At 35.7% G+C, this 25,268-nt stretch overlaps 12 protein-coding genes across 12 annotated transcripts; 7 read left to right on the forward strand and 5 right to left on the reverse strand.

Annotated features, from left to right (window-relative positions):
- Positions 1 to 2,305: 2,305 nt before the first annotated feature.
- FDP41_000385 (uncharacterized protein) lies at positions 2,306 to 2,770 on the forward strand (the record flags this gene model as incomplete). Its single annotated transcript, XM_044707199.1, has 1 exon — positions 2,306 to 2,770. The coding sequence occupies one exon, from the start codon at positions 2,306 to 2,308 to the stop codon at positions 2,768 to 2,770; it is 465 nt and encodes a 154-aa protein (XP_044569199.1).
- Positions 2,771 to 2,823: 53 nt separating this feature from the next.
- FDP41_000386 (uncharacterized protein) lies at positions 2,824 to 3,741 on the reverse strand (the record flags this gene model as incomplete). The annotated part of the gene is made up of 1 exon (XM_044707210.1): positions 2,824 to 3,741. One exon carries the CDS (start codon positions 3,739 to 3,741, stop codon positions 2,824 to 2,826), a length of 918 nt encoding a protein of 305 aa, XP_044569200.1.
- Positions 3,742 to 3,880: 139 nt separating this feature from the next.
- Positions 3,881 to 4,267, reverse strand: FDP41_000387 (uncharacterized protein; the record flags this gene model as incomplete). The annotated part of the gene is made up of 1 exon (XM_044707221.1): positions 3,881 to 4,267. The coding sequence occupies one exon, from the start codon at positions 4,265 to 4,267 to the stop codon at positions 3,881 to 3,883; it is 387 nt and encodes a 128-aa protein (XP_044569201.1).
- Positions 4,268 to 4,376: 109 nt separating this feature from the next.
- Positions 4,377 to 7,091, reverse strand: FDP41_000388 (uncharacterized protein; the record flags this gene model as incomplete). The annotated part of the gene is made up of 1 exon (XM_044707232.1): positions 4,377 to 7,091. One exon carries the CDS (start codon positions 7,089 to 7,091, stop codon positions 4,377 to 4,379), a length of 2,715 nt encoding a protein of 904 aa, XP_044569202.1.
- A 119-nt stretch (positions 7,092 to 7,210) lies between these two features.
- Positions 7,211 to 8,278, forward strand: FDP41_000389 (uncharacterized protein; the record flags this gene model as incomplete). The annotated part of the gene is made up of 1 exon (XM_044707243.1): positions 7,211 to 8,278. The coding sequence occupies one exon, from the start codon at positions 7,211 to 7,213 to the stop codon at positions 8,276 to 8,278; it is 1,068 nt and encodes a 355-aa protein (XP_044569203.1).
- Positions 8,279 to 8,453: 175 nt separating this feature from the next.
- Positions 8,454 to 9,704, reverse strand: FDP41_000390 (uncharacterized protein; the record flags this gene model as incomplete). Its single annotated transcript, XM_044707255.1, has 2 exons — positions 8,454 to 8,625; positions 8,875 to 9,704. The coding sequence occupies 2 exons, from the start codon at positions 9,702 to 9,704 to the stop codon at positions 8,454 to 8,456; spliced, it is 1,002 nt and encodes a 333-aa protein (XP_044569204.1).
- Positions 9,705 to 10,004: 300 nt separating this feature from the next.
- On the forward strand, positions 10,005 to 12,801 carry FDP41_000391 (uncharacterized protein; the record flags this gene model as incomplete). Its single annotated transcript, XM_044707266.1, has 2 exons — positions 10,005 to 10,560; positions 11,021 to 12,801. 2 exons carry the CDS (start codon positions 10,005 to 10,007, stop codon positions 12,799 to 12,801), a joined length of 2,337 nt encoding a protein of 778 aa, XP_044569205.1.
- Positions 12,802 to 13,232: 431 nt separating this feature from the next.
- On the forward strand, positions 13,233 to 14,624 carry FDP41_000392 (uncharacterized protein; the record flags this gene model as incomplete). Its single annotated transcript, XM_044707277.1, has 1 exon — positions 13,233 to 14,624. The coding sequence occupies one exon, from the start codon at positions 13,233 to 13,235 to the stop codon at positions 14,622 to 14,624; it is 1,392 nt and encodes a 463-aa protein (XP_044569206.1).
- Positions 14,625 to 14,804: 180 nt separating this feature from the next.
- Positions 14,805 to 17,900, forward strand: FDP41_000393 (uncharacterized protein; the record flags this gene model as incomplete). The annotated part of the gene is made up of 1 exon (XM_044707288.1): positions 14,805 to 17,900. One exon carries the CDS (start codon positions 14,805 to 14,807, stop codon positions 17,898 to 17,900), a length of 3,096 nt encoding a protein of 1,031 aa, XP_044569207.1.
- A 60-nt stretch (positions 17,901 to 17,960) lies between these two features.
- FDP41_000394 (uncharacterized protein) lies at positions 17,961 to 20,993 on the reverse strand (the record flags this gene model as incomplete). Its single annotated transcript, XM_044707299.1, has 1 exon — positions 17,961 to 20,993. One exon carries the CDS (start codon positions 20,991 to 20,993, stop codon positions 17,961 to 17,963), a length of 3,033 nt encoding a protein of 1,010 aa, XP_044569208.1.
- A 347-nt stretch (positions 20,994 to 21,340) lies between these two features.
- Positions 21,341 to 22,047, forward strand: FDP41_000395 (uncharacterized protein; the record flags this gene model as incomplete). Its single annotated transcript, XM_044707310.1, has 2 exons — positions 21,341 to 21,424; positions 21,526 to 22,047. The coding sequence occupies 2 exons, from the start codon at positions 21,341 to 21,343 to the stop codon at positions 22,045 to 22,047; spliced, it is 606 nt and encodes a 201-aa protein (XP_044569209.1).
- A 198-nt stretch (positions 22,048 to 22,245) lies between these two features.
- Positions 22,246 to 25,098, forward strand: FDP41_000396 (uncharacterized protein; the record flags this gene model as incomplete). Its single annotated transcript, XM_044707321.1, has 4 exons — positions 22,246 to 22,309; positions 22,374 to 22,664; positions 22,756 to 22,863; positions 22,958 to 25,098. 4 exons carry the CDS (start codon positions 22,246 to 22,248, stop codon positions 25,096 to 25,098), a joined length of 2,604 nt encoding a protein of 867 aa, XP_044569210.1.
- Between the last annotated feature and the right edge of the window lie 170 nt (positions 25,099 to 25,268).

A 25,268-nucleotide genomic window follows, 5' to 3' on the forward strand; every position in this document is an offset into this window, starting at 1 on the left:
GAAGAAAAAACAAAACGTGAACAAGAAAAAACTAAACAATTACAATTAACTCTCAAACCTACATCCAACCTATCAACTCACTCATATGCTAGTATTTATATTTCAGAACAAAACCAACAACACATTACTGTTGTCGATGAAATGGAGCTCACGAACTGGATTACCCATAGCCAGGTTAAGTGATGGTATATTAAACCTTTTCACGCCTATAACGCAATGAGTACAATCCTCGAAAAAATGGCACAAAATGATTTGAAGGTAATGGACACAAGCCAAAAACAATATTTATCAACCCAACTTGATAGCAGCACATCTCAAGCATCAGATTTTACGTTCTACTTCAAAAACTATACCTTACTAGAAACATCTAATCACTCATTTTACTAACTAAAATTGCAAATATTATTGGTGACATAAAAGCTCGTGGTAAAAGTATCGAAACCGCAAGCAGTCTGGGCCAAATGATTTCATATTTACAAACACTTCTCATTGCTCAAAAAAATTACAGAAAGTGTAATTACGGATTCATCACAAATTACACATCAATTATATTCCTAAAAGCTGAGATCAATGATGATGATATTGTTACTTTTCAACATTCAAAACCGATAGATTTCGCACCCACCAATAATATGGTAACTCTTGGTATTCAAACACTTTATTCATTACTTAACACTTCCATTGACAAGATGGATGGTATTGGGTTTTATCCATCAACAGCAATCAATTTAACTTCCTTTCCGAAGGTTATACTTCTTTGGTTTTTGAAGTACCTGATGGAAGGGTTGCTAAAATATGTAAAACGTTTGATTATACCATCTTGTTTGAAAACGAATATCAAACTTTGAATACTCTCAAAAATTATAAGAATGGAAATGACGGAAAATTAATATTTATTGATTGGGGTTTTGCTTGTAAAGCTGACGAATTGACACAGTTTGCCGGAACAGTTTCATTTTGCGCAGATGAATATTTAGAATGTATTTTTTATCCCCGTAGTTTCAAATCTTACAAAACAAAATATGATTGTGAAGCGTTATTGAAGACATTTTGTTATTGGGCTTCTTGCAACAAATTTCAATCCTCTTCAAGAAATGAATTAGACAAAGCAAAGGAAGCAAGAAAGTTTTGGCAACGGTTTGATGAGCTTAATTTCAAGACCATTGTTTATCAGATACGGAACAGTACTGATCCATACATACGCTGCACTAAAGTCATTCCTGCAAAACAATACTGTCCTTTTTCCTTCTGACCTTTGAAACACCATATTAGGATAATTTTTTTAATGGAAATGACAATGAAATTTGTGACCTTTAATACAACCATGCACTTACACCTATTAATCAATGTGATCTTTCAGTACGCAGAGAATATTGAGATTCAAAGTGAACACTGGAGACGAATAATTCCTCGATCCATTGTCTTCATCGTCATCATCAATAGGTCATCCATTCATTCCTTCTTCTTCAGATTCCAAATTTAGTTCCACCTCTAAAAAAAATGTATTCTCTGTTCTCATTGTACTTTTAATTGTATCATGAATTCTCCGAATGATGTCTAAATACGACTGGTGATGACTCACTTTGAATATATTAAATGATGATACAACCATTTTCAATGACAACAACAATGCGTCGTGATCCTATTGGTAAAACCACCACTTTGTTTTTTAACAACAACCACTTGTTGTATCATTCTATATTTGAATATTTAAATATTCATGAAATTTGTACCACTCTATGTTTGGTGTGTCGACAATGGAAAAGAATTGCCAATAGTGATGCACTATGGGAGAAGCTATTGGCAAGAATCATGTTGAGAACAAACAAGAAGAATATTCGCCATTCGAGGATGATGATTCATTCGAATGCAATGAAAAGTGCAAACATTTCTCGAAACATGATTCAGCATGTTCTTGATCATCATCATGAAAAATTCATGTATGATTTACAATGTCATGATGATGATGATTTACAATGTCATGATGAAGAGTGTCGTTATGTACTCTCATTGATTTTACATCCAAAAAAACAATTGAAATTTGCATTTATTTGTGAATTTCTATTTAAAAAGATGATTCATTTGAAATTTGTGAACATTCATAAAATGAGTCATAGCAAACCTTGGAAAATACAAACCATGTATTCCTATTTTCATAGGAAGAGAGAACATGATCATTATTTTGCCCTTCTCTGTGAATATTATGTGAAATTAATTACCAAAAATATGAATGTGGATGCCTTTTGTGAACAAGCATTATTTTGCCCTTCTCTGTGAATATTATGTGAAATTAATTACCAAAAATATGAATGTGGATGCCTTTTGTGAACAAGCGAGTGTGAATACAAGCGATGACACCTCTCCTTTTACAATCTCTCTTACTCCAAATGATGTGATATTTGCTGTAACCATTCCCTCTATGCAATCCATCTGTTATTGCTACATTCAAACACACACAAAAATTTGTATTTATTTAATGGCGAGTGATATTTATCCTTATCCATGTGCGATTCCATTGATCTTTCAAATATACTCTGAATTTCATGAGAAGGTTGCAGAAATGGGAGATTCAGGATTTGAGCATGTCTTGAATCAAAGAATTAAGGAATTATTTGGAAGGTTTGATTTGAAAAGAAAAACAACAAACACTCTTAATCCATCTTCTAATGACTCCTCAATATTCACCACCATTCAGGCTCTCGAAGAATTCCAATTTGATCCAGTTCCTTTTGATCAGATGCATGTGATCGATCTGAGTGATTTACTTTGAAGTTCATATTGTTGCAATAACAATGAAAGTACACTTTGTTCTTCTCTAGAAATTTATTTTTCAATTCTCTTCAAAATTAAACATTCGTTCGTGAGTGACTCAATGCGCATGACTTGAACCATATTTTGACTGGTAATTTCAATACACACTCCACCACCATGTTGATGTATAAATCTCCAAGTACCAACCATGGTCTCACCATTGGATGACATACTCACATGGCCAAGAGCAGAATACAAGACACATTCATTGAGAGAAGAACCAGCCAAATGAGAATCTCCCAAATGTCGATAGACAACGTGTTGAGAATCACTAGTTCCTGATTCTAACTTGGAAAGAATCCATTGCTTTTCACATAGCAATAAAGTATAACTATCCTTATTGAAATTCACAACTGAATTAAGAATGGTTTTGATAGCATTTTCTTCTGGAATTGGGTTCGAAGAAGAACCAAGTACTCGACTGCTTGAAGTATAAGAAGAGGTTGTTGTTGTTGTACTGCCATTGTCATCATCACTGCTATCGTCGTCGTTCATAGTATTACCTCCTCCTGTTGTTGCTAATGATCCAGTTGGTGTGGAAGTTGTTGCCTTGATTACCATTCCCTTATTTTTAGTCAATTGGGCAATGACTGAACCTTTTGGTACTAATCCAGCTGAACGCAATGTTGTTTGATTCCAATCTTCTGCAAAGAATTCTTTACGTGGAAATGTAGTCAAAATACTGTAAGCTTCATTTGGATCTAATTGATTAGAAATTGCAGCAAATAAGGCATCCAAATGATCATCAGCACTCAATTGAACCTTTTCAGTAGTGCCTGAAGGTAATCGGACTTGAATGAGAGCCACATTGGAAGAGGAGGATGAACTGCAACTACTTCCACTTGTAGAAGCCGAAGCAGCACTACTACTACCACTACTACTACTCACTCCTGTTTGTTTCATCATCTTTTCTTCCTTCTCTCGTTTCATTTGTTCTTTCAAAGCCTTGATTCTTTTTCTTCCAATTTTTCTTTTTTCAATCGCTCTTGTTCCTTCAAACGTTCTCTCTCTGCAAAGGCTAACTTGTTTTCGAGAGTATCTCCTTTGAGTTTGTTTGGATTGTGGTGTATCACTGGGATACCAGCAAGGGATGATGAAGTTGGTGTTTCTGTGTTGCTGGGTGTGGATGAGGGGAGGGTTGATGAAGGAGTGGTGAAGGTGGTGGTGGTGGTGGTGGGGTGGTTGTTGTAGGAGCACTGGTGGAAGATGTCTGATCAGAGGCTCCTGCAATTAATTCTTCTTGATCCAATTCATTAAAATGATCGTAAATGTATTGAATGGCTGCATCAATGGAAATATTGTTTACCATTTGAAGAGCTCTTCCTGACTTGAATTTAGAAAATCCCATGTCCATCAAAGTGGCAGACATGACAGGATTGACTACTACCGAGTCATGATCAATCTTGGGTTTGCTTCCGAGTCTTAGAGTCGAAGATGAAGAATGGGTGTGGGACATTTTTTTTGAGTTGTTTTTTATTTTGGGAGTTTCCGTGTTCACCTACTGCTGAGAGAGCCTCTTTCAACTGAGCAACTCGGTGCCAAGTTGTTCGATTGCAACTCGGTGATCAAATCTGTTGAATTGATTTCAGAGTCATTTTGAAGTATTCCACAGATCGATCGATGATAGTATCCAATGGTAATGGTGTATCATTCTGCAATAATACACTTGTATGACTCTTTCTCAATTCCTTATGAATGTTGCAATACAATTTACAATAGTAGACATCTTTGGTCAATTGAGCCAATTTGTAACACAAAAATCTACTCTGAATTAAACAAAATGATTTCAAATAGAGAGATAATGATTTCTTCAAATATTCCACATGATTGTACCTTGTGCCAAGTATTTCATAATAATAGGCAATATCTGTTTGACTACCATGAGTGAGTAAAGTATTCATTGTATTGTTTGGTAGTGGTGGTGATAATAATGGTGATATGGTTGCAGTAGTAGTAGTTGTAGTAGTACTAGTCATGGCAACACTAGTTGGAATACTATTAGCTGTTGAAAGTGGTAGAGTAGTAGTAGTATTGGTACTCGTCATGGCAGTGGTTGTAGCAGTAGTACTATCAATACTACTACTCGTCATGACAGTGGTTGTTGTTGTTGTTGGAGGAGGAGGAGGAGGTGTCATTGACATGATCGTTGTTGTTGGACAAGACAATCCATGCCGACCATTCCCATCACATGACCACATGAAGGACATGGGATGATGATTCAAATATAATAAACATCGACTCTTATATGTTTCTAAATGATTCTTTTCACAATAATCAATTGCTTTGAATAGATAAGACATTAACAGAGTTGAAGTTTCCTTATTTTTCAATAATTCACAATTTTCTAAATATACACTCAGTAATTGAATAAAATTAAATTTCTCAGCCAATTTGAAGCATGAAATGAATTTAGAGATAGCTTGATGAATATTTTCATCCATGTAATAGGCTATGAGTGACTCTAAATATAATAAATCACATTGATCAATAGTCAATGATGGATCAATCATATTTCTAAATTGATTCATTAGAAGATTCACATTTTCACGATCTTGTAATTGAATGAAATGCACAATGATGATTCTATAACATGTATGATCTGAATTTGGAATTGATTTTGAAGATAATAATTCATAATCTGAATACAAGTCTAAAAAATCTCTTGTGAATCCTAATTGAAGAGATGATGAACAAGATTTCGAGGAGGAGGGTGATTGTAAAGAGGAGGAGGTGTTGGTATTTGTGGTATTTGATGAGATGGATGGTGACCTTAGAGGTGATTGAATGGATGGTGATTTCAGAATGAGAGGTGACCTTAGAGGTGATTTCAATCGACCAGTGAATGGAGATCTCAAGTGTCCACTCGTCGTCGTCGTCATTGTCATACTACTACTTCCACACAATCTCAAATGACATTGATACAACAATCGATCACCAATGAATCGATAAAAATGTAATTTTACATGATTCAATAGAGACTTGGGAAATAATGGTATTTTAGAATTGAATTGATTGAATTCTTGCAATTCTTGAAAGGATACCTGTTCACACTTTTTCAATAATAAATATAATTGTAAACGAATTTCTTCATCATGAAATCCAGTTAATAATTTGAATTGAATATAATCGAGAGTAATAAAAAAGGAAATAAAAGAGAGTGATTGATTGGGTTGAGTTTGTGCAAATTTCAATGCTTGTAAAATAAATAATTCCACATTCTTTGATTCATTATGAAAATATTCAATCATTTTGATTTTGTATAAAATGATTAAGGATAATAATAGAGATTCATGTTCATTATTTTGTTGAGCAATTTTAATACTCTCTTTTAAGGAAATGGTTGCTTGTTTGTAATATTTAAAATGATAATAGAGTAGAGATTTGTTCAATGAAGAATAGGATCTATTTTGAAAATAATCATAATAAATATGAAGAAAGAAATTGGCATTCACAAAATCCATTTCTTTACAACTTTGAATATAATTATGATAATACAATTTTGGAAATATTTTGCTCACAGAGTGAACAGAATCAGAACCAAAGGAATTCTGAGGAGGAGTTGTTGAACAAGTAGTAGCGGTGGTAGTAGTAGTGGTTGTACGACTATTTGCAATAACAGGAGTAGTAGCCGTAGTAAAAGGGAATAACTGAAAAGTACATTCAATAGTATCCTGATTTAAAAGTAACATTGGCTGATTGGATTTGTATTTCATCAAATTATCAAATAATGTCTTGACTCCATCAAATAATAAATTATTAAATATTAAAATAATTTTACGAAGAAATATTCCGAAAATAGAAGTCTTATTCACTTGAATGGTTTTAAATTTGTCAAATAATGTGAATAGAGCATCAATATTATCAATGGATGAGAAAGTAGAAATAAATGGTTGAACTAGATCTGGATTTACATTGGTTAATTCCGTAATGAATCGATTGATGGTTCCGAATATGGGAGTATGTACGTGTTGAATACAATCCATAATAAATTTGTTGGTTGCAATGGTTTGTTCCTTTAATTCGGGTAATCGAGTAAAGGAATGATGATGATGATCCAATCCATCAGATTCTCTTGTAATATCAATTAAAATAGCAATACTGATATCATGAGGAGTAATTCTATTGATGGAATGTTGATGGAACCATTCACTCAGAGAATAGGCCATATTGTTGGCAAGAAGTGATGATAAGGGTGGTGGTGGTGATGAGGATGATGAGGATGAGGAAGGTTGTTGTTGTTGTTGTTGCGAGTGAATGAGGGCCGCCGAAGAGAGCAACATGTTGAGTTTCGAAACAGTTGGCAAGTTTGGAATTTTTTGGAGGGAAAACTTCAAGAGTTCAGTGTTGTCGACCACACACTGTTCTTCCATCATCGTCGTCATTGAATTCCCTAAAAAAAATGCTTGCCTCACGAATCTTGTTGATGAGAAGGCATATGGTAATGTTACCACCAATCACGAATACCTTCTGCTGCAACAATAACAACAACAACAACAACGGAAGGAACTATGGCAGTGGCATTCTTACTCTATTCAACCTGATCCATCATCACCACCATCATTCAGTCATCATTCAAGCTGCCACTCCAATTATGATGAATCAACGTCGAAACTATTCTCTCCAGCAACAACAACAACAACAACGATTACAAATGACTTCTACGACCTCATCTTCCTATCATCTAAACAAATTATTTCCAATTTATAGTTCGGAAAATATAAAATCATCACTATCCATAATGTCCTCTCAAAACAATACTATTTCCCTCTCGGATCTCAAATTTGATGTCAAATCTTCCTCCACAAATATTCAAACTAAAAAACAGAAAAAACTTGCATCCAAATTTAGCTGTCTGAGTATTGTTACAAAACACACAGTTTCATTTGTTGAAGAAAAAACTCCTCATGAAGTAAAATTAGTACCAAAATTAAGTAGTGGAGAACCAATCCTTAGAATTTCTAATGATCCAATACATGATATTCAAACTCTGAATAGAATTTCAACTCATGTGATCAAAGGATCTAACAAAATTAATCACTATCGATTACATGCAATTATTTATAATTGGAATAGTGCACTTGATTGTTTACAATTTGAATCAAAATTACATCCTTCTTCCTCATTGAAACAAATATTTGTTAAAATGTCTAATTTATTTACAAATCCTAATAGTGAGTGTTACATTGGTAGCACAAGCTCTCCAACTTTCAATAATGGTAAATTACTTCATGTTTGTCTCGTTTCAAGAGCAGCCATTGAGTGTGTCGCATCGATTCAAAATCCATTGTATAAAGAAATGATGACACTCGCAACTCAGAGTCAACAATATTCCACCAATATGGAAAATGATCATTCGAATCGTCCTCCGTATAGGAATCAATCACCACAGGTATTCAAAACCAAAAATTATGAACTGGCTTTCAAGATGGATGACATGCTATTTAAGAGATTAGGAATAAATCTATAATTCGGATGATTGTGTGTCCTTTAGATTTCCAAGTGTCCTACTTCTTGTATATATTCAGAAGAGGAATTTCTCTATTAGTCTCTTGAAAATATTCAATGTCATTAAGAAAATTGAAACTCTTCGAGATGAATGGTATACCAGAACAAACTCATATGGATCATAAACCTTTCCATTTTCACTTTTCAACCATTTTCATCCATTCATGTAATTCATTCTTGGTGGACATGTACAGCTCTGTTATTCTTTTAATTTCCTCTTGTTGAGATTTTCTTTCTTCTTCTTTCTCAATCATTAATTTTGTAATCATTTGATTTTTCATGTGAAGTAATTTCTTTAACTCTTCATAACTAATCATGTTTTGATCAAAACAATTCAATTGATCACCATGTGATGATGAGGACAATGCATTCATCATCAATGACCAGCCATGTATTCACATGAATGTGTGTTGAGTTCAAAACAATAATGATTAGTTGATGATGAAGACAATGCATTCACATGAATGTGATTAGGAATGTAAAGATCCATTGAATGATGGAGAGTGATCATTGTAATTTGGAATGTTGAGTGAGTACAACATTTCATTCAACACTTACTTGTGTTTGTAAAAAGAAAGATCTTTCATATCTCCTTGTTCATATTCCAATAGAGTGGTCATGACTGTTGGATTATCAACCGAAAGAGGTAAGTTTTTATCAGACAAATAATTTGCCTCTCCAATTAAACTCGAAATGTCATGAAATGTTGAATATTCAGCATTCACAGGAATATTCTCTTTCCCAGAAGAGAGTTCATTTCCAACTCGATTGACAAAATTTTGAATGATTTGCAATTGATTCAATACACAACTTTCATCTTGTTTCAATATTAACATTTTGTTTGACTCTTGCATGTTCAAATTATTAAACAAGGTCTCCATTTGAATTTTGTATTCATTGACAAGTTTGTCTTTGGCTTTTTTAACCATTGTCATTTTGCTTTGAATTTTGTAGAGTTGAGAGAGTAATGATTGTTTGGTTGGAATTAATTTAGAATTGATGATAAATTGAAGTTCATTCAGTTGTTTTTCATAGACATGATTATTAATATTAAGAGTGGTCATGAAATTCAATTTGTGAATGTCATAATTTTGAGAAGAAGGAGGAGTGTTGGTGGTAGTGTTGTTGTTAGTGGTCGTGTTGTTGAGAGGTATCTCAGAAGGTGCATGTTGTGTAGTGGAAGATAGAGAATGATCATTGGAAGGAGCTGAACTATTTTCTATTGAGGAATGTTTTTTCTTTTCGGAATGTTCTTTTTTTCTCGATCGCTTCTTGGAAGAGGAAGATCGTTTGGATTCTTTCTTTTTCTTCTTGTCTTCCGAAGATTCACTAGATTCTGACTTTTTCTTGGATGAATTTGAGCGAGAAGATTTTTCCTTGGATGGCATGATGATGTTCGTGGTGGTGGTCAGAGTGGTGGTGGTGGTGGTGGCGATGTTTGTAAGGTTCGAGTTGTTCAGCCAGAGTATACTTAACAAGTTCAAATAATTGTATTTTTTCGAGAGATAGTTTTGGCGCCTTTTTTCTGTTTGAAGCACGCCTAAACCAATCAATTGGCGGAAGACTTTTGGAACTTGATTGTTGTTGTACTACTATACTTGGAGAGAAAAATGCCTCATCCTCATCATCATCAAAACTTTCACCATTTAGAATGTCTTCCAACCAAGGAACTTTTCAACCTTAAAAAAATGCCAAAACGATCATCTGCCATGTCCTCCGCCATCCAAACGACCAATCATGCAAGTACGAATACTACGAATACTACCACCAAGAATACTACTACTACAACTCCTCCAACCTCTACAACCACTACAACCACTACTACGAATACTCCAACTTGTAACAAAGAATCTCTATCGGAAGAAACTCTCAACAATATTCTTCATTTAGCATTGCAATTATATCATGGTAAAAAGTGTCTATTTGTGACAGGTGCAGGTTTATCCGTTTCAAGTGGAATTGCAACCTATAGAGGTGATTCAAATTCTGTTTGGAGTAATCACATTATAGAAATGGGAACTCGAAGAATGTTTCAATCCAATCCATTAGATTGGTATAATAATTTTTGGTTACAAACTCATCATCGAAGAGAATATTTAATTGCAAAACCAAATGAAGGACATTATTCGATTGCAAGATTAAGTAAATTATGTAATGTGAGAGTCATTACACAAAATATTGATCATTTACATTTAAAGACAAGTTTATCACCATCATTGGTGATTGAAGTGCATGGAAGATTGGGTAAGAGTTTATTGTGTGAATATGTGATTGTGAATGTATATGAATGTATATGTGAATATAAATGTATATGTGAATATGTGAATATGTGAATGTGAATGTATATGTGAATATGTGAATATGTCATTCATGGAAATGAATTTTTATTATAATATTGAAATGAATTTTAAATGATACAATTATTATAATATTGAAATGAATTGTTAAACAATAATAATGCTACGATACAATAATAATATTGAAATGAATTGTTAAATTTTCATTCAACATGTTGGATGTATTTAAAAAATATATTTTTTGGACATGTGATATATAATGATTTAAAACAACAACAATACCCTATAATAATAATAATAATATTCATCATGATCATACCCTATAATTATAATAATAATAATATATTCATCATGATCCTTTGAACATGATTCAAATGTCCTTTAAATCACTCTCATCATCCATTAAGGTCTCTACAAGTGTATCAATCAAAGAAAAAAGAATCCTTGTCCCTACTCAAAAACACTCAGTATTGATTCGATTGAAATTATGGATTACATGGTGACTACTACTACTACTACCAGGAATCATTCTACTGCACCTACTAATAATAATTCTACTACCTCGAATCATTCTAATCATCAAGAGGACCTCCATTCGACAGACTCAACCTATCCAGCTCGTACTGCTGCTACTTTTGTCAAAAAGAAGAAACCAACAAGTAGTAGAAGCACCACCACCACCAGAACCAACTCTACCACCAACTCTGCCACCAACTCTACTCGAAACGCCACCAACTCTGCCACCAACTTGTCTACTTTTACAAATAACAACAACAAGAATTACGTGACATCAAACACATCATCAACATTTACCATTCACTCAGTTCCCAAATGTCCTTCTTGTTGTAAACCTGTTCTCCCGCAAGCTCTTTTATTTGATGAAAAGTATGAAAGTCATGATTTCTATCAATGGCAAAAGGCAATGGAATGGATTGGTGATTGCGATTTAATTGTATTTGTTGGAACATCATTTTCAGTGGGTGTGACTGCAGAATGTTTGAGTATTGTTCAAGAACAAAATAAGAGTTTTCATGATGATGAAGAATGTGACAAGAAAGAGGACAAGGATTGTAATGAGTGTGAAAAGGATTGGAAGGAGAACAAGAATACTCCTCCTTCAAGAAAGATCATGTACAATTTCAATATGAGACTTGATGAAGAGGTTAAAGATTTAAATGACATGTATCATGTGATTGGAAGATCAGAATGTACTTTACCTTTATTGTATGAAACATTAGTAGAGATTGGAAGAGTGAATCGATGGACCACGAATATGCATGCTCTTACTGTCATTACTACTAATATCATTCCTACTACTACTACGAGTTCTACTACTGTCATTACAACTGATACCGTTCCTACTACTACTACTAGTAGTAATAATACCATTCAATGTCATCATGATGACTTGAAAGAGATCAAACAGAATGAATCCTATCGTCATGATTGTTGTCATCATGATGAATCAACTAAAACCACAACCACAACTATTACTACCATGACTACCACATGTCAAAATTTTCATGAACATGACATGGGTTGTCATTTGGGAACTCCCATCCATTCCTCAAATACATTTTTCAGCACCAGCACCACCAATACTAATAACAACAACGCCACAACTACTTCTACTACGACTGGCTCTAATAATAGTGGTGGTGATCATCCTAAGGTGGTCATGATGAAAACTGCAAAAAGATTTCACTCTCGATTAAGAATGTATTATTATTCCTCTCAACAACAAGAGACATCACAAAGAAAACGAAATCTTTTGAGTACAAGCACCACCACCACCACCACAAGGACTACGAAGAGGACTACTACTACCACGATGATGAGGAGTTCTTATTCACAACAACAAGAACCACAACTCGCAGCACCATCTTCTCTTCTCTCTTCAACAACAACCAAAAGAGCCTTCCAAATCAAATATCAAGATGATGATGATGATGTGAATCAACCATTGTTGCATCACAAACACCACTCTCTTGATCCAAACATTCAGAAAAAACATCACACATCTCCTGCTTCAAAAAAGTTCAAGCAAATTCAAGATGAAAGCCTTTCATTGAATCGAGAAACAATTGATGACAATGAGAATGATGAACGAATGGTCAGCAATGGCCATCAAGAACACAGTGAGAATGACGATGATGACAGTGAGGATGACTATTATCTTTCAGAATGATGAACATGTGAATAGTATAATAGTAGCATCAATTACAAGCATCAATTCCTTTCTCATCTCAACATTGAGCTGCGAGACTACGATCGTAGTTACCACTTCTTCTTCTACAAGGAGATTCGGAGTGGAACACAGATAGGTATCGGAGATGTGGAGTATTTCATGGCATGATTCTCGCACACACATCTGGATGCACTTCCATTCAAAATTCTTCACAGAATTGAGACAAACTCCATTTGGTGTTTTGCACTAATATCAAAACCAAACTCGCTCAATTTCATAATTTTCGAAATCCATTTCTAATAAGGACCATGATTGAAATGGCTCGGAGTGTGTTTGTTGGTGGCGGAAAGGCAATTTGGAGTGAATGTTGAAAAGAAAAAAAAATTCTAAATTCTCCAACACACCCATTACTGAGTCTCATTAACGACGTTATGGCCTCCACCACCACCACCACCACCAACACGAGTAGTAACAATCACCCTGTTGTTCACTTGTGGCTCCGTGATGAAGTCAAACCATTCGAACAACGTACTCCACTCACACCTCTCGATGCACAATTTTTAATTCAACAACATGGCTATAAAATTAGTGTCGAACGATCTCTCACAAGAGCCTTCTCAGATGCTGAATATGAACAAGTCGGATGTGAATTAGTTCCTTCTCATTCATGGGTACTTCCATTATTGCATGGACAACAAGAATGTACTGATACAACAGCTACTACCAACACCACCAACAACAATAATTTCTACATTTTAGGTCTCAAAGAATTACCTCTTCCAAACACCACAGTGACATCCTCAAATGGAATGACCATTCAAGTACCACAATATTTAACATCACAACGTCATATTTTCTTTGCTCATTGTTACAAGAGACAATCCGATTGGAAGGAAACCATGTCTCGTTTCTCCACTCATCCCTCTTCTGAAATACTTGATTTGGAATTTCTAAATTTGGATAATGGACGAAGAGTGGCTGCATTTGGCTATGCTGCAGGATTCAATGGAATGGCAATGGGTTTAATTACTTATTGTAAACAAATTCTTTCTAATTATTCTCTTGAAGAATTGAATCAACAAGTTCAACCATTCAAAAATAGAAATGAATTAATTCAATACATTAAGAATTTACTTTCACAAATTGATCACATTCCAAAAGTACTTGTATTAGGTGCTTTGGGTCGATGTGGAAGTGGAAGTGTCAAGTGTGCAGAATTGTGTGGAATTCCATCTTCACATTTAATTCAATGGGATTTGAAAGAAACAAGTCGTGGAGGCCCATTCAATGAATTGAGTACAGATATTGACATTCTTGTGAATGACATTTATTTGAGTGGTAAAATTGAACCATTCTTGACAATGGAAATGGTACAACGTTCTGATCGTCGATTGAGTGTATTGGTTGATGTATCTTGTGATGTCACTAATCCATACAATCCATTTCCAATTAATTCTCAAGTCACTACTTTTGATGCACCAGTGAGACGTGTAGTTGAAATGGCATGCTCTTCTTCATCCTCTTCTTCATGCTCCTCAGAATTCACAACAAAACCCTTAGATGTCATTGCCATTGATCATTTACCAACCATGACTCCTCAAGAGAGTTCAGAAGAATTCTCAAATGCACTCGTACGATATTTGGCTGAATTGAAGAATGTAAATTTTGAGAGTATCACTCCTCTGGAGACATCACTCAGTAATACTGATGCCACTACCACTACTACTACTACCACCACTGAGGGTGTGAGAGTGTGGTTACGAGCTCATGAATTGTTTTTGAAAAAGTTGGAAGAATATCAACATGAGAAAGTTGAGATGTGAGCAATATATGATTTGAATCTATCGATTCAACAACACAATGATGTAGTGATTTGAATCTATCGATTCAACAAATTTCATTCGTCATGCATTAAAGTTTTTTTTAAAAACAATGATGATTGTTGTGTGGGTTTTTGTTGGATGAGTCCTTGTTGGATGACAGCGGAATCTGTCGATCAAAAAATGTCGAAAACCAACTGGGCGACCACCGTCAATACCACCACTCATCGCACCACCACCGTTGATGATGATCGCAACAACAACAACCACCAATCTTCATTACCTCCATCAACACCTCTCAATAGTGATGATGATGACATGGTCATGATGAATCTGACCATCACAACCACACCACCTCCATCATCATTATCAGTTCAAACGACCATGATTGGTGCTCCTAATAATAAACGAGTCGTGACGGCAATGCCCGCTTCACCTTCATCCTCTCTGAGTGTCAACAATACTACCAATACTCCCACTACTACCAATACTAGTAAAAACAACAACACTCAAGGCGGAACATCACCACTGACACCCACCACCACTTCGACTCGACATAAAAGACTACCCAGTAGCTTCCTTCTTCCCTCAACAACAACACACCCAACAACAACAACAACAACAACTCCAACAACACCCACCACTCCATCCAGTAGATCATCTTCTTCACTTTCCACTCGTCCTTCCCTTGGAGAGATGCAAACCTCTTCCTCCTCCTCATCGAGCCTCATCAACCACACGGGTAGTAGTATCAACAATAACAACAGCAACAACAATAAAAACACCTCAACAAGGCTTGTTGTTGTTGCCTCAACATCACCAAGCCCTACCACCACCAATACCACAACAACAAATTCCAATCTATTACCACCACCACCTGTTTCATTCCATGCTCTCTTCAACTCCAATTCAGAAGAACCATCATCATCCGATTCGATCCTTTCTTCTCCTTCCGAACAACAACAAGAAGAATTCATATCCAACAACAACAACACAACAAGAATTACCTCACCACTACCACCACAACATCCATCCATTCCATCATTATCATCATCAGCTCCATCCAATATGATGTTGGGTCATATGACTGCTGCTGCTGTTGGTGGTACTACGAGTGGTCATTCCGTTCCATCTCTGTCCACTCATCAACATTCTCGTCATTCCTATTCCAATAATAACTCAGCAGCTGCATCTACTTCCTTCTCTAATAATAATATTGAATATTATCATCCTCATATGGCCATGTTTATCAAACGTAAATTTGATGAAGATGAAGAATATCTCGTCTATTCCTATCCCAATGAAATTACCTCTCCAAATATTCATATTCGATCCTTGAAAGAATTGAGAGGAACTCTACACTCTGTATTTGGTGAATGTAATGATATATTGAATGAAGAAGTGAGATTTTGTTATTTGACTCCCACTGGAAGGAGTGTCAGTATGATGAATGGTAGTATGGGTATAGGAATGGGTATAGGAATGGATTCGAGTATTCATCATGCTACTCCAACTCCTACTACAGCAATGACCACCACCACCAACAACAACAACAGCAACCCAAACACTCCCATTCCACAACTTCCTTCAGCCATCATTTCTCCTCCTATATTGGCAGGTAGTGCACCGCCATCATCATCGACAAGTCCACTCTCACAACCGATCGAAATGCCTTCTTCCTCCGTTCCATCCCATTTGGATAGTCATTTATTGCCTGTTGCAATATCTGGTTCACAACCACCACTCCCACCGAATGAAACTAATTTATTGGAACCACCACATTCACCTCCTAAAGCATCTCTTCTTGAATTTTTACAAGAATCAAGAATGAATCCATCTCTATTAACTTCACCTCATCTTGGTGAAAATAGTAACAACAATATCATTTATTTGAGAGAAACTATTCAAAAAAACAAAAGACCTCTCATTGTCACCTACAAGGTGCTTAAACAATATATATTTTTATTGTATTTACCAATACCTTCAGATTACAATTATGGAAATGTCATGAAATTGGTTTATGAACAATATGTGAATGAATTATTTGAATTTTTAGATTTTATTTATCAAGATGTTGAAGAGATTATTTCAAACATTTCAGATTATCAATCTCAATTAGATACTATATTTAATAGATTTTTTGAAATGGTGTTTCATGATAGAGATTTCAGTTTTGTTAATAGTTTTCAAGATGGATTTGTGAAATTTCAACCATCGTTTCATATTACTCAAACCATCGACGCTGAATTGTCAAATTTAGAAACAATTATGAAAGAAGATTGTTTTAACATTGGAACATGTTTAATCTATAAGGGTTTATTACAATTGTCTCATTTACCAAAGAATATTACAAAACAAGTGATTCGATACTTGACACATTTCAATATTATTCATAGAGCTCAAGACTCACCAGAAATGGTAATCATTGAAAAAGTATTTATTAAGGAGCACATGAATCCATTTGGATTACTCTCCGTGAATGACTCTCAATCAAACCACGACAATGGATATGACTATTTATTGTCAGTCATTACACAAGGTGAAAAATTAATGTGTAGTGTTTTATATGCAAAGAGATATCCTCAATCTTATTACGAAGGTGATTTGTATTATGTTGATGAAATGAGAACATGTTTGCTTCAATTAGAAAAGAAAGGTATATTCAGTCAAATTAGAAGCCAATTCAAGACATCACACTCACTCGCAAATATATTATCCATTCCCACTGTATCCATTACGAATAATGGCAATCATTTAGACACTCAAAGGGAAGGTGGAGGAGGTAGCTCTATGAATGATTCAAATAGTAGCAGTTCTGGTAGTAGTGGTAGTGGAAACAACAGTAATGCTCATAATTCCTCCTATGATCCTTCCAACTATGCAAATTATAACATGAAGCATTTTGTGACCCAAGGACCTTACAATGTGTTGCTTGGTTATGTGGTGCATTCGAATTCTAATGGTCTAATTTTGTTCCATAACAGTCACAACTCATCCATTGCATCGGTCTTCTCGTTGAAGTGTCAAGTAATAAGACAAATATTACACAGTAAGAGAATGATTGCGAATATGTCGCAAGATGCAGATCCAATTGTAGAGTTTGGTATTCACATTGACCACAAGGTGCCTCTGGTTGGCAATAGCGTTGCGCAAGTGGGATATTGGATTTGTGGAAGAATGAACGACAAATTGGACGAGTTTTATGTTTGCTATGAAGACTCTATTCCTCAAGAGGTTGCTGAGCTTGCCTATCGCTTATACAGCAGATTGTATATTTAATTCACTTGGCATGTACTTCGAACGATTTCCCTTTATTTCTCTTTCAGCTGCAAACTAGAATCATTTGCAATAAAGTCTTTTGGCGTCACGAGAATCTTTGATTAAAGAGTTCAGAACGTGGAGGACTAATTTTAGTGTCTTCAGATCCATGGCCTTTCCACGTTCTTCGATATATTCATACTTGTCTGAAACAGTAGCGTGGATCTTTTCAATAATTGTGTGAGCATGTTCAATGATAGAAGAGTCTAGAGGGTTAATATGAACTACAATCTTCTCTAACCAAGCCAATTTAACAAATGTTTGCTCTGTAATGTCAAAACCGAGCTGTTGAACCAAAGACAATAACACTGGTTGTGAGAGTGGGCATTCAACTTCGAAAATAGATGGATCAATAATAGTGCAAAGCCAAACCAATAAATTCAAGTCAGTCTTCTCTAACACAATAGTGAATACCTCTTGATATCTGTGCATTTCAATGAGTGTGAGCAGTCTTTCTTTTAGAGCATTATCAGTCAAACTTGATGATTCAGATGATTTCGAAACGTGCTGAGAGAAGTTCTTCAGTTCCTGCTTGATGGTCTCCACAGTCGTGTTATTCACATCTCTACAGTATTCTTTAAGAGGAGTTTTTACCAACTCATCCATTCCACGTTCGAAGGTCTTACTGATTTGTTCAAACATTCTTCTACATGATGTTTCAAATGACGGAAGTACTGTGGTTTTGAGCACAGTTTGGAAGCTGTCTTGAATGGTCTTTTTAATGGATCCTTCGTCTGATGTATCAGTTAGAGATTGTTTCAAAGAGTCATTCATTAAGTATGGCAAGGAATTTCTAAGATTATCCATAATGTTATCAGTGACGAGATTTGCAATATCATTTGGTAAATCATTAGAAAGGGTGGATGAAATGGTCTCAATCAGCTCCTTTTGACGTTTTCTTTCCTCTGTCAGCCTTGCTATTCTCTCTTGCTCAATACGCTTGTAAAGCTGGTCATATTGTCTCTCTGTTTGTGTTTGAATCATTGTTTCCATTTGACTCAGTAGAGTTCTTTCCATTCTTCTTAGTTCTGCTAAAATTTCAAAATTAGAAGATGAGGCACCAGCAGTAGAACTTGGAGAAGTGTTAGTAGGCATACTGTTTGTTCCAGTAGTAGCGGTGACATTACTAGTTTCATTAAAGACGATTGGTTGACGCACCGCTATTCCAGTATTGTTATTCACAGGAACTAGATCTTTAGCTGCACTTGTTGCATGTGCCAAATCTGGCATTGGAATTGGAGTGTTCATTTCTTGAAGAGGAGGATGAATTTGAGAAGACTTGATATTCAACAAATGTGTACCAGTAGTTTGTTGTGCAAATAAACCAAATGAACTTCCAATGGTCATACAAGCAAAACTAACAATTGGATACTTGACGTCAAATTCTGCGATACAATCAAAATGAGGATGACCAGTTTGTTCAATGAGGCCTGTCTTGTTCAATCTCAATGTAAATAACACAGGATAGTCTAAATTGGCAACGAATAAAGCAGTAGATGTTGAATCCATTGAGATCGTGTTGGTTGAATAATTTTCATCAAATTTTTCAGGGCGAATAGATATCTGTTGAATAAGCTCAATATCTAGTTCCGGTGAAAGATACCACAATGAAATGTCAAAATTGTTTTGTGATGATGTTACAAAGTATCTTTCGATATTAGTTTCAGTTCCACTACAGAAATGGATGTTAAGTAGTTCGCTGTTATAAATATTAGTTTGTTTAACAAGAGACATATTTGTCCTTCTATCCCAAAGGTAAATATTACCAAATGATGATACACAAGCGAGATATTTGCCATCACTGGAATAACTAATATCTGTAAGAACCTCATTTTCATCGATATCGTCAAATAAAATACGAATTCCATCAATAGATTCGATGCTTTCGCTACGTAATTCAATTATGTGTTTGTCATAAAGCTTTTCAATATCAAGCAAAAACAATTGATTATCACTTGTGATAGCACAGAGTTCAGAATCAGACCCAGGGGCCCATAAAATTCTCTTAAAGAATCTAAGGGACTCTTTTGGCGAGAAAGTTAAATGCACAAGTTTGGAATATCCAAGTTGGTCTTCCTTTGGATTTCTCAAGTCCTCTTCTTGTGTCTTTTCCTCTGTTTCAATAATTTTCCATACTATCAATGATCTATCTCTGGATACCGAGGCTAGTTTGAGATCAGTGCCAGGTTGTAAATCGGAAACGTATTGTTTGTGTCCTTTTAAGAGAGTTCTTGTACCCACTTTTCGATTAAAAACTCGAATTGGGCCACCTTTCAAAGTCCAAGCCAAATAATCAGATATAATTGCCATATTCTTTCCATTTGAAAATATTGGATCGGTGGCATATGCAGTAATTCCTTTGATTGCATTCACCTTTTTTCTTTCTTGCTTGGAATCAAGAGAAATTGTTGAGTAAACATGATTTTGCTTATCTAGTGGTCCAAACAAAAATGGATCAGATGCAACAGGCACCTGAGTTGGAACATATTTCTGGAGTATTGATGAAGAAGGTGATTGAGAGGAGTTTGTTGGCTGAGGAGTTGATGGCGAAAGAACTGGAGTGTTAGTTTGGTTCTGTGTTTGGTAAGATACATCATAGCCTGGAGAAGAAGAAGGTGAAATATTACTACTGCTTAAATTATTTAAAATCTTTTCGCTTCTCATTTTGGTGTTGCTTGGCTTAGCCTCTGGCACTGGAGTATCTTGTCGAGGAATGTTATAGTGTGTTCCTTGAGGAAGAGTATGAGGAGAAGAGGTTCCAGAAGATGAACCTTGTTGTTGCTGTTGTTCCGGGATATGAGAAGCTTTGAATGTTGTTGGGGATGAGCCTTGTTGTTGCCCTGATTGTATTCTCTTCAAATCTTCCAGAATTTGCGATTCAGAGAATTGAGATTCATCCATTGCTATGGGTTGTTGAAAGCCTTGATGGGGTTGATTTGGAAATGATCCAAAAGGAAAAGAAAGTTGTGGAGGCAATGGTGAATGATGCTGTTGTTGTTGATCATTAGCCATTTGGAGGCTTTTCAAAATATCGGGAGGTAATTGATTGCTCATATCTGTTGAATAATTGAATGATATCTAGAGGAAATTTAAGTTTAATAAATAACAGGCGTGATGGGATGACTCTCGTATGACGACGAGAAGATTTTGAATTTTTGTTTTGTTGTATTTATTTTTAAAATGATCGGCCGAATCTCAAGTGAAACTGCTCCATCGTCGTGACTTCCGCTCTAAAGCCGATGTTTTCTCAAGGACGAAATCAGCAAACAAGTGAAAAACGAAAAGAGCTTGGCAGAATAATTTGATTCTGTTTTTGCTGATTTCCTCCTTGTATTGACATTGCTGTCTCCATGATGTTTTCCAATAATATTTAATTAATAAAAAATTTCGCCAACACTAGAATGGCTGGCTCAAAACAAAAGAAGAGATTGACCACGAATGCAATAATTTTGAGGAATCACTACATTGCTGTTGGTGTTGTTAATGTACGTATTCATTTATTGAAAACAAAAGAATCATAATTCCGATCTTATCATCTTTCCGATGAATACTATCATCCCAACACTATCAACATAATAATTATTAGATCATTTATCTTGCATATATTGCCTTTTATTACGATACTTTTTCAACATTTAAATGGATTGGATACATTTCTCTATTGTTGGGATATTTCTTTTGTCTGAAATCCATTACAAATTATGCAAAACCTGTTGAATCCATAAACCCAGAAAATGGACAACGAACTCTCATCGATGTTAATGATTTGAGTGATGTTTCTGGATCACTCACTGAATACATGTTTGATATTATTTATTTGGAATGTTTCGTACAATTGGCATCCATCATTTCAGGATGGTTTTATTTGATATTATTAATCATTCCAGCCTTTGCAATTTACAAACTCTATTTCTCTATTATTCAACCTTTCTTGCAAAGTAGATCCATGATGGGACAATTAGGAGCGAATCAACAGTCTTCAGAAGCCTCTGACATTTCCGAAAAGAAGAGAAAAAAGTTGGAGAGACAAGAAAAGAGGCAACAACAACAAATGCAAAGAATGAGAATACGCCCACAACAAGCGAGCGGTGATGAGGATGAAGATTAACATAATTGTCTCTCTTCAGTTGCTCTGTGAGAGAAAACAAGAGTTCTGTCATGACTGAGCCTCTTACGACACGAATCCACGTGGATTCCCAAATAAACTTAAAAAAAATTCTGAAAGTGTTGCAGTGGCAGCAATCAGCACCTCTTTGTTGTTGTGTGTGGCAGTTGGAACTAAAAGGCAACAGAGAATTCCAATTCAATGGCTCCTATCGACCATCACCACCATCACCACCACCACAACGAGGATCAAATATTGAGCGAGGGTGAGTCTTCTCTATATCTGCGAATGAGGCTGATCATGCCATATGACAACACCACTAACAACAGCATTAATGATGCATCAGGAACCTTTTCAAGATGATGGACCAACTATTGAACATCACCATCATCATACAACATTAACTCCAACAACAACACAGAATAGGGAATGTGGTAGTAACAAGGAATTATTAAATGAACAGGATGGACATCCTATGAGCATTCACTGTGGAGCAATTGGTCAAGAGGAAAAATCAATGATCGAAAAAAGTAATCATTTAAATACTACATCAAAAAACTGTGATGAATTTATTTGTGAATTATACAAAACAATAATGGCAAAGAAATTCGATGACAAAAGTAAATATTCAATTTTGAAATGTTTGATATTATTTACGTTGAATGATTGAATGAAAATTGGAAATAATTTTATAATTATTATTGCAAATAGATTTAGATTCTACATTCAGCTATTTTAAATCATTGAATGACATATCAATCTGTAAATGCAATTTTTGTGGGAATATCATTTTAACTGATTATTTAGTGATGCATTTAGGTGTGTATTGAATAGCCATTACATATGAAAGTTTATTAATTTGCGACAATTAATAATAATTAATTTTAATTTATTACTTAATGATCAATGTCAGAGTTGTGTGAATTTTCCAAAATTTTAAATCCTAAAACATTAATGGTGCAGTCTAGACAAAACGAATCAATGATTGAATCAGAAAAATCAAATCATTCTTCACTCAACAATGAACAAAATGAAAAGAAAATCTCATCCACTACAAATAATCTCTCAAAACAAGTCGAAGGTGAGCCAGCCAACAAACAAGAACGGCCAAAAACAAGACAATTAACAAGGAGAAGTGCCACTAAATCCACACCCTTTACAACTGAAAAGGGTCAAGAAAAATCTACCCATGTCGACAATGACACCAACAAAAAAACTCCAACACCACCAAAGACGCACAATGCTGTTGCAACTGCCACAACAAAACACGGCTACTCAACAAGACAATCTGTAAAATTATTGGATCGAGAAATGCAATCCATTGTGAATGATAGTCCATCATCATCATCATCATTAGGAATGCATGCAAAATCTCCCTCGAAAGGTCAAAAGAATCAAACTCTCAGCTCAACTTCCATCCTCAATGAACTTACTGAAAGTCTTTCTCAAAACACCACTACCATCACTCCTAGTAATAAGCAAAACATGTCTCCCTTGCTACCACCTCTTCCACCTATCAATAGAAAAAGAGACAAAACAACCTCAAGCTCCAATCTCACAACAACAACAACAACCACTACTCAACCATCATCAACGACAACCACAACGGTATCTACTGCTGCTGCTTCTTCTGAAGAACCTCCCACAAAGGTCAAGCGATTCGTTAAATTATTGGATCCTCCTCATCATCATGGAGCGACGACGACTGCTGCACTCAACACTAAATCCAACAACACTACTTTTGGTTCAAATACTTGTTCCAAATTGTCCACCAATGCATCCATTATTGGTGATTGTGATAGGGCAAGCAACAACAACACCTCCAGCCATGTAAAAGTCAAAAACTTTTCCATACGAAAAACGAACACGATAACTCCTCCTGCTGGGAGTGTCTCTTCCAGCAGCACCGTGTTCTCTCTTTCGAAAAATGTCGAGACAGTCTCAATTCCATTCAACACAGGAACAACTGTAACAGCCATTAAGGATGGTTCCACCACTACCATCAAAACACCTTCAAGTAACATTACTACTACTACTCCTACGACCGTCATGAACAACACCACCAACACTACACAGGAGAACAATTCTTTGACTAGCAAAAGATTCTTGGGTCAACCTTCAACAACCACTGCTAAGAGTGTTGTCTTATCTAACAACAACAACAACAAGAATCCATCTTCACTCACCATGCTTCCAATCACCCCTACTAGTAGTAGTTATCAACAACAATCCACCACCACCAGTAGTGGAGTCATGACCACTTCCAGTCCTTATGCTATGAGTAATATTGGTGGTAGTAGTAATAGTGGTGGTAGTGGTAGTAGTGGTGGTTCAGGTGGAAGTGGTAATAGTGTCAGTCATGGTGGTACCACTACTCGGATGGTTGGTTCCTTGAATCTTACTTCATCCTCCAATTATTATCATCATCCTTACGGCTCACAGATCCACATGGTCAGTAGCAACAACAACAGTCCATATGCAATGTCAAGTGTATTAGTAGCTTCTACCACACCTTCACCCTATTCTCTACCCACACAAATTGTAACAACTTCCTTACCTTCCAATGTGCACAGTCCTTATTGCATTGTGAATCATCAACAACAACCCTATCGAGGTGCACCATTGATCACCGGTTCTTCCAGTAGTAATAGTACGACTGTCTCTCCCTATCAAGTGATGACAAGTCCTATGACCACCGTACAGCCTTCTTCTCATCCTGTGTTGCCTCTTGCAATGACCAATAATACATTACCAAACTCATCAATGACCACTTTTGTATTACCAATCATGAGCAGTATGACTCTTTCGAGTAGTAGTACTTGTAGTAGTAGTGGTACTAACAGCAGTGGTCATCATTTGACAGCCACCACCACCACACCACCACCATGTATCAGTGCTTCCACACTTGTGTCTTCTCTGAATTCATCTAAAGGTAATGGTGGTGGTGATGGTCAGAGTGGTAACCACAACAACAACAACAACTCTCATCATCGAATAGGATCTGTGAGTGCACAAGAGATCCTTCAGAATAACCTTCTCAATCATAAAAAGTAATAAGCATGACCATGACTCGAATCACACTATGATAGCACCACCACAACGACCACAGATAACTACGACGACCACCATGACCACTATGATAGCACCACCAAGACGACCACAGATTCAGAAAGATTCATTGTGATGATAGTTTCACCATCAAGAGAGAATATCGTTCCAATGAT

This window comes from Naegleria fowleri, assembly GCF_008403515.1.
Source record: "Naegleria fowleri strain ATCC 30894 chromosome Unknown tig2, whole genome shotgun sequence".
Taxonomy (NCBI): Eukaryota; Heterolobosea; class Eutetramitea; order Acrasida; family Naegleriidae; genus Naegleria; species Naegleria fowleri.